The 9,113-nt window shown below is 35.5% G+C and overlaps 1 protein-coding gene across 1 annotated transcript; it reads right to left on the reverse strand.

The window, feature by feature from the left end:
- Window positions 1-5,012: 5,012 nt before the first annotated feature.
- On the reverse strand, window positions 5,013-6,921 carry LOC136203167 (pre-mRNA cleavage factor Im 25 kDa subunit 1). Its single transcript, XM_065994248.1, has 7 exons — window positions 6,590-6,921; window positions 6,456-6,501; window positions 6,056-6,149; window positions 5,904-5,971; window positions 5,616-5,702; window positions 5,434-5,544; window positions 5,013-5,333 (listed from the first exon to the last, which is right to left on the reverse strand). The coding sequence occupies exons 1-7, from the start codon at window positions 6,745-6,747 to the stop codon at window positions 5,262-5,264; spliced, it is 636 nt and encodes a 211-aa protein (XP_065850320.1). The 5' UTR covers window positions 6,748-6,921; the 3' UTR covers window positions 5,013-5,261.
- Window positions 6,922-9,113: the final 2,192 nt, after the last annotated feature.

Here is a 9,113-nt window from a genome sequence, read left to right on the forward strand (position 1 = left end):
CAACAGCCCCACATCTTTACTTAAATTTCAATGTCAAATTAATGAAAAATAATTCATAAATCAATTAGGTACTTACCATTTCTATAATTACCCACATTGCTTAAGTACATAATCAATCCCCAATTAGATTAAAACCTTGCAAGCTCATTTATGGAATTTAATCCAAATTAGTTAACCTTTCAATATGAAGAAATCTAGTCAACAACAGACCCAAAAATAAATAAATAAAAAATTGAAATCCAGAATTACTAATCATGGAATTCTAGTTTCACAACCACTAAAAAGTTGGAAAATAAATCTCAAGGGCATCAACAATTATAGAGTTGGTGTATTTTACCTAACATATTAGTTAGTTATTATATTTTAAGAAATACTTATATAATCTTTTAGTTTTTATTTCAAGGATAAAAAAATAAAATACCAAAATTACCATTTTACTTTATAATCTAATAAAACATCAATTTTCAATATTTTAACTCTTTTGGGTCAGCTGTTATTTGGCAGAAATCGGAGTCTTATTTTATTAACTCGGTTACTGCTCGTCGTTGTAGCTGTTTAACTCGAATCAATGGAATCCGAATTGGGTGCCTTCGTTTCCGTTATCTTGGAGTTCCGTTATTCCGCGGCGCTCCCATCTCACTAATTGAAAGTGACTGATAGAATTTCGGGTAAATTTTCAAGATGGAAGGGGAAAACTTTATCAATGGATGATCGGCTCACCCTCATGAATGCGGTCATTACAAGTTCACTTACTCATTCCTTTGTTGCATATAAATGGCATGTGAGTCTTTTGAAGCGTTTAACGAGATAGATTCAGAACTTTATCTAGAATGAGGACATTTTTTAGTGTAAGTTGGTTGCAGTTCCATGGCGTTTGTTCACCAGGACGGTAAAGGATGGAGGTATTGGGGTTAAAGACTTAACGAGATTCAATGTAGCGCTCATGGGAAAATTGGCTTGGGGTCTCATTTCTGATAATTCAGCTTGGTTGTTCGTGCTCCGTTCACGGTTCTTGGATCTCTTAGTTTTACCTTGAGTTCGGGTGATAAACTCATTTATTTGGGGATCAATTCATGCTGAGTACAGCACCCAGTTGAAACACATTCCCACAATGATTTTGATTTGATAAAATTACTTAAATTAAATTTAAATTCCTATGATAAAATATTCCAACACATTAAATTTAAATGCTTTGATTTATTTACTACTAATGTGTTTGTTCAATGTTGAGTATTTAAATTGATAAGAATTAAAAGACAGTAAAGACATGGGCCCAAAAGCCCACAAGAAAACGTCAAAGCCCAAGTCAACAGATCCAACCCACAATGTATGCGGCCCAGCAGGAAGAAGGATCCAGAAGGCATTCCTAACAACTTCGTGTCGAAGCTGCTGAGTCGAACGGATAGAAGACAGATCAACAGTTGACCTCAACAACTTCGAGACAAAGTTGTTCCACTTTGGGAAAGATTCAGACGTCGCAGAAAACCGTCTAGAAGACTTTACCATAACTAGAGGGACAATCTGACGTCTACCGATCGGAAGTACCTGCCACCTGAATCAGACAGAAAAGGCAACGTTCTCATTGGCCAAAGACACTGAGTACTGACGAGTGAAAGGGACAGCAAGCCGTTTCTCTCCAACGGTTATTTTGAATTTCGAAATAACCGGTGCCTCAGATGTCACTATAAATAGGCCTCTCATTTGCTTCATTCGATGCAGATCTTCATCAAGTCGAAACGCACCAAATTACTACTTGAAGTTCTGTGCCAAAGCAAAGCAAAGAAATCTTACACTCACTCTTATTTTGTGCAAAAGTCTAGATTGTAATTCATCTAAAGTGTTCTATGTAGTTAGAACAAAATCTTTATCAATTCTAGAGATTAGAAGGAGATACTGAGTTGCTCGGTTATAGCACTAAGTGGTAGAAATAGTATTGGGTATAAGATATAGAGAAAGGTACTCTGTTTACTAACTGACTATTGTAAGAGGTTTGTGCTCTACCTGAAAGAGCTCAGTAGTGGATTAAAGCTCGGAAGGATTTCGGGGATTGGACGTAGGTAGGAGGCCGAACCAGGATAAATCTACTGAGTAACATTTTCTAACTCTTACTACATATATGCTTGCTTTGAACTGTGTCTAGTAAAATGTTAAAATATATACACTGAGTTGTGTGGCTTGAGTACTGAGTTCAGGAATAGACTTCAGTGCTATCTCCAGACTCAGCGATAGAAGCAGTCTTAGTTACTAGTTGACTTATACTGCCTTTGATCTCACTCAGCACCATTGTGCTAAATGACTAAGTAAAAGTCTTATTTGAAAAAGAAGTCATCCTTTAAGAGAAATTTTTTAAATAGTTCCTAACCCCTCCCCTTGGAACTAATTCTCTCACGTTATACGGGACCAACACACCCTTCGGTCGTATTGCATATGGCTAATCAGAGATGATTCTCGACTAAATTTATGGAGTTCGGAATGGATTTGTCCCACCGTGGCTGAGCAGATCAGGCTTTCTTCAATCGAGCAACGTACTCGGTTACATTCGCTTGAGACTATCAAGGAGGTTCGGCGAAGTTGGGAACCTATTGACGTCTGCTTATGGATGCCGACTGAGAAGGGGTTGTTTTTGGTGAAATGATTTTATACTTGGCTAGGTGAGACTCCATCGAATGTGAGTATTTTCCGTTTCTTTTGAAAACGATTCATCCCTCCCTCACACCCATTCTTTGCTGGAGGGATTTCTTAGGTTACCTCCCGTCTCATGAAGCTCTTCGAAAGAGAGGCTTACCCATTGTTTCTCGTTGCCACTTTTGTCTGGCGAGTAGCGAATCTCTGCATCATTTGTTTGTTGAATGTCGTTTCTCAAACTTTATGGCATAGTGTGTCCTCGCTTTTTGGAAGACGAATTGAGATTTTTTCTTCACTGCCTGTACTTCTTAACTGGGCCGATGTTCAACGTTTCAGCTCTTAAATAAAGGGTTTGTGGTGCAGTGTTGGTATTCATGTTGTTTGGGTAATTTGGACGACTCGTAATGACTGCATCTTCAAGGATGAGACTCCCAACGTGCATTGTGCCCTCCGTTTTTTCTGGTCGTAGATTCGGTAGATTGACCATTTTTGCTTGGGTTCGGTTTGGAATTCGAGCATCGAATTCGGGCTATTACAGATGCTCCACTTGCTGCCTTATCGTTCTCGGGGACCTCATATTCTTCTTGTTCGCTCGTTTGCTCCTCCACCTGACTAGGTTAAGGTAAATACTGATGCTTCCATTACCTCTGTAAATTTTGGCTATGATGGGATTTTTCGTGACATTGCGGGTCGCTCGTTGGGTTCATTTGCTTTCCCGGTTGACTGTCGGATGGTTCATGCTAACATTTAGCAAAGGTTTGCAGTGTCTTTGGATTGAGAGCAATTCTGTTTATATTGTCAAGTTGCTTCGAAATCCGAAACTCGCTGTTCCTTGGGCGCAGCGTCAGGACTGGCGTGAGTGCAGGGATATGCTTTCCCATATGAATTTTATCGTATCACACATATTCAGGGAGGGTAATCAGGTGGCAGATGCCTTGTCCAACTTTGGTAGGATCAGCTCGGAGGTCAATTGGTGGGATTCACATCCTCCGATTTGCTCTAATTTTATTTGGGATAATTGTAATGGTCGTGATTTGTATCGGTTCATGTAACCTCTTTCCTTGGTTTGTTTAACTCTTTTATATGGTTTGTCTTTATATATCATTCGGGTTCGGGTTGCTTCCCGTCCTGTCCTCCGCTTTTAATTAAAAAAAAATTATCAAAATATGAGTAGAATTATATAAAATTGTAAAAGTGATTTTTTTGTTTCTAATAAACTTTATAGATGAAATGAATAATATATCTTTCTTTTTTTCATAAACGTTGGAAACCAGAAATAGATGAAAAGCTCGAACATCCCCATTAGGTTGACACTTCCAAGGCGGAACAACTACTTTTGGATATAAAATTATCTACAAAAAAGAAAAGAATACAAACGAGTCAAGAAACAAGAGGAAAAACAACCCGGTGAGGCAATTAACAAAAACGAAAATGAGTTATCCCACCAATATCATCTAACCAAACAACTACAAAAAGAGGGTGAGGAATGCCACCAGTGAGAACCAGCAGCTGAAACCTCGTGGCGAGCAATAGCATCTGCCTTCATGATAAATATAAATAACAATTAAATCCATCATTGTAACCACGAAAAGACAATGTAACCAATCCTGCTTTAGATGCCACGAAACTAGAACAGTTTTTCTCCGAAAAAGATCAACAATGTAAACTGAGTCTAACTTCCAATCAGAGCTTATGCCAACCTCAAAAATAAGCTTCCATAATAGCACGAATTGCACCACAGAGCTCAACTTCATAAGCAATAGGTGAAAGAATATGAATTCCAAAATCCTCACTACATAACCATTTGCAATTTCTGAAAATTCCGCCAACTCCAGCCACCCCTAGGCTACTTCTGGCTGAGCCATCTGTGTTAGCTTTTATCCACCCCAAGAAAGGAGTCTTCTACATAACCTCCACAACATGTGGAGCAATAGACGGATGACCAATAAGATTAAGCTGTCTGAGAATGTCATAGAATTAAACATGCAACCTCGGCTTAATAAATTCGCCTCCCGAATGCAATTCCAAAACTGACGAAGCATGTTAAACAAAATGGAACGCTTCTCTTCAAAACACGCTTCATTTCTAGCCCGTCACAAAAATCCAAATTGCACTAACAACAGGAGCGATCAAAATGTAATCAAGTTCCATGGATTTAGAATTATAAGTTCTCCTTGCTTATTAATAATTTATGGGTTATTGAGCTATGGATGTAGACTAAGTTCATGTGATTACATGTCTAATTTCCTATTCCGTATATCAAACTTGTTTTAATTAACACCGATTCAGTTTCAAAGACATAGCATCTTCTACCAAATTTCTGGACACAATTGAACACTTGATTACAAAATTGAGATTGGAGCATAAAACAAGTGACAGAAGAGAAGTAAATATAACATTTTCATTATTTCTGTTTAACATGAAAAAGTTCATATACAAACATATCTATCAAAATTTCTCAAGTATACCCTCTAAAAATACCTAATCTATAACCACGATCATCCATAATCGAGACACTTAGTTTAGAAGTGAAATTCTAGAATACACCGAGAATATTATAAAAAAAAATATTATTATTTTTTTATAACTACGGAACGTATATAGTCCACGAATAGTACTATAGAAGTAGTTATCGACTAAGAATCGATAATGTTGAAGGAGAATTTCGACAGCAGCTGCGGGACTCCCGATATTATAGGGCCATATGTCTACAAATTTAAGAACAACAACCAAATGAAAACCATTGAAACAGATTTATTGATGCTTAGCAATATAACGTTATTTAAGAAATGATAAAGATAATGTTACCTTGTGATTTCCATGAATCTGGCATAAAGGAACTGCTAGCAGTTTAAGGTTTTTAGGAACAATAAAGTCCCTACTTTTACCCAAATTCACAAGGTACACTTTTCTGCATTCCTATATTATTATAATAAGAATTAAAACATGTGATTCTCAAGTAATACTAATAGAGCAATTTCAGAATATACCTTGGGTGTTTTAACATTAGGAGGCATATAAGGATAGAATAAAGTTTCAAACTCTGCCCTCCACCATATTCCAAGGCAATCTCCTACCTATCAAAATTTGAAATTTTGTTTAATTTCAAGTAAATTGTATCTTTGGTCACTAAAATTGAAATTCATACGTAACTTCATTTTCTTCCAGTAAAATCATTCAAATTTTCATTTTATTTTAATAAAACCATTTCAACCAATTCAGACTGGGAAAATCATTGTGACAACCAGAAAGAACAAATAAAGTAATGAAGAAATTACCTCCCAATCAGTTTGATTTTCATTTAGTGAGAGCTTTTTTGATAGCTTTCGTTTCAATCCATCAATATCTGCAAACTAATAAACTCCAATTACAAATTATATATATATAATTACTTAATTAATATTAAGAAAGTAGCAGGTAGAGTAAGTACCTGATTCGCCAGGTGTTATGCGGCCACCAGGAAGCTTAAAGATGGAATTTTTGGATTGCAAAAGCAACAGATGAGGGTGTTTGAACAACTCTACCTGATTTTTATTTATCTTTTACAAATTATTATCTTCCAATCTGATATGATATCTGAACACTATTACTAAAAAAAGTAGTCAGTTTATCATAATAAAAGAAAACGAAAATTTTAGGGTCGATTAATTTATATATATTTTTTTTTTCCACCAATCATATCCATATAACGCTATTTAAAATGATTTTTATACGTCTGAATACTGTAAAATCTCTCCATGAATAATAAATTAGTCAAATCGAAAACCCTTTTACTGTAAAATCTCTCCATAAAAAGTGAGAGTGTTTAAAATAAAAAGCAGAAAACAGACCAGAAGAACAGCCTCCACAGATGTCCTGAACCCATGAGCTTGATAACTAATTAAGTTCCAGAATTAACATCACTTAGAATAATAGATCGATTGGGCAAATAATCCAATTAAAAAAAAGAGAAGTAAGTAGGTACCTAGATTTGATCCTCTGAAGATGATCGGCTAAGGTTTCATCCCTGCAAGGAAGAGGATCTTTTGTCCCAAAAAAGTAGCTACTGAGAGGGTAAATGTCTATTTCATTTTCCCTTCCGCTGCTGCTGTTGCTACTTAAAACTAATTGATGATCAGCCATGTTGAACAAGGGACGATCAGCTCAAATAGAAGAAGAAGAAGAAATGAGAGAAAACACGTATTGTCTTTTAATATTATACTCTGAATGAAACGTGGCGTTTCAGAGAAGCCTCGCTTGTCCCTTTGATCAACCACCTGTTCGCCTCTATAAGGCTCTCGATTTTTCAAATTTTGTTTGCTTTTTCCACTTTCAGATTTACCTTACCTTTTAATATATATATAATGTTCTTCATTCTATAATATTTCCAAACAACCTCATTTTTTAAAATTACTAATATTTTTTATACGAGGTTTGATTTGTATTTAATTGTCTCTACAACTTCCTTTTTAACTAAGATATTCAATGTATATTAATAAAATTATAAAAACTCTATTAAAATATTAAAAAATAAATCTGTTATATATAATTCTATTTTTTAAATAATTTAAATATTTACTGTTGTTATTAATATAGTTACAAAAAACTATGAAATTGTTTTAATTAATCGATAAACTTATTTGGAAGGTTCGGTAACTGTCAAATCAGTTTTTTCAAATTTTCAATAGCACTTAATCTTTGATTGGAAATATTAAAGATAAATTTATATTATTTTATATATTAGAATTTAATCTATAATTCGCTTTGAAATTACATTTAGCTGGTCATTCCTTGTTTTCTTTAAGATCTAAGCCTCCTATGTATGCACTATCTCACTAATATCAACAATATCATCTTTTGTATCCCACTATCCAAATATTTAAAACGTTTGTTATTTTGCACATATGAATATATTTTTCAGTTTCTTTAATTATATAATATTAACAAATATCGTTGTGTAATGTTCTGTATCAGTTTGTTGCCAAAGCTTTAGCGAAAAGGTTAAAATCCATCATTCTTAATATGATTTCTGAGAACCAATCAGCTTTTGTTCCCGGCATGTCTCTGATTGATAATATGCAAATTGCGTTTGAGTTATTACATTTTATGAAACGGAATTAGAAAGGAGAGAAAAAGGAGGTAGCTTTAAAATTTGATATTAGTAAGACTTATGATAGAGTTCATTAAGGTTTTTTACATTCGGTAATATTGAACATGAGTTTTTATGATGGGTTGAGTGGATGATGTTTTATATTAGTACAATTTCTTATTCGATTTTAGTTAATAGGGAATTGGTTGGTCCTGTGACTTCTGAGGCGTGGTTTGCATCAAGGTGATCCTTTTGTCACCGTATCTGTTTATTATGTGTGCAAAGGTCATTTCGAGGTTAATTACAAAAGTCGAATCTGAAGGTCTCATTACTAGTTGCAATATTTTTCATGGGGCTTTGAGTGTTTCCCATTCATTTTTTGTAGACGACAACTTTCTTTTTTCCAGTGCTACAAAGGAGGAGAGTATGAAGGTTATTGATATTCTCCAGGTCTATGAAACAATTTCGGGGCAAGCGGTTAATTTGTTGAAATCGGGAATTTATTTCATCATATAAATTGAATCAAGAATTTATTTGTAAATAAGGGGTGGTAAAGTTGTAATTAAGAGGAAGCTGGAAAAGGCAGGAGCTTGCTAGTTAAGTAAAGTCACACACCGTGTGAGAAAGCCACACGTCGTATGGGTTAATCTGAAAACTTCAGGAGCTTCATCTTTAGGCCACACACCGTGTGAGAAATCCACATGTCATGTGGGTGTCTTGATGATACTCTTTGTTGCTTCATTTGGGGCCACACGTCGTGTGGCTGTTTGACATACCTTGTGAGCGTTGTTTTCACACAGTTTGTCATCTCTTTCCTTAGGTGTGTTCCCCCTTTGGCTCGACTTCTCTCACTACACGTCCCCACACATTTATTCAACTGGATCCCTCATAAAAAGGCCTGCAAACAGAAGACTGATCGCGTTCAACCTGTTGCTGCTCCAAGGTGACTCTGTTGGAATAAACCGAACTCCGATTTTGACAAATGCAATATTGACGGGCCAACGTTTTCGAACTGTTGCGATTTAGGTGCAGTAATCTACAATAATAATGGTGTCTTTAGGGGTTGTAGTAGCTAGATCGTGGAAGGTAATTTCAATGCTAAGACGGTTGAAGCCCTAGCTTTCCGATGAAGTATCTTGTGGGTTATATCACAGAACCTCACTAAAGTCGAGTTTGAAATGGATGTAGATATACTTAAGCCGAACGGATCTCACCGAATATGGTAGCATAATTGATGATTGCAAAATACTCCTTGCTAAATCTTTAGATTATCCAGTCTCGTTAGTTCCTAGATTAGCGAACAAAGTAACTTACATTGTTGTCGGACGTGCTTCATCCAATATTAATCCTTTTGTACTTTTATTGTTACTAGATGGTTTAGAAATGTAATTTTTAAGGATATTTCTCCTTGCTGATTAAT

This window comes from Euphorbia lathyris, chromosome 8 (genome assembly GCF_963576675.1).
Source record: "Euphorbia lathyris chromosome 8, ddEupLath1.1, whole genome shotgun sequence".
NCBI lineage: Eukaryota > Viridiplantae > Streptophyta > Magnoliopsida > Malpighiales > Euphorbiaceae > Euphorbia > Euphorbia lathyris.

Excerpts from the sequence above, each read along its gene's own strand:
- LOC136203167 (XM_065994248.1), bottom strand. The coding sequence starts at position 6,747 with ATGGCTGATCATCAATTAGTTTTAAGTAGCAACAGCAGCAGCGGAAGG. Across the intron at positions 6,502-6,589 it reads CTTCAGAGGATCAAATCTAG|TTATCAAGCTCATGGGTTCA; the intron begins GTACCTACTTAC and ends GAACTTAATTAG. Across the intron at positions 6,150-6,455 it reads CTGTGGAGGCTGTTCTTCTG|GTAGAGTTGTTCAAACACCC; the intron begins GTCTGTTTTCTG and ends AATAAAAATCAG.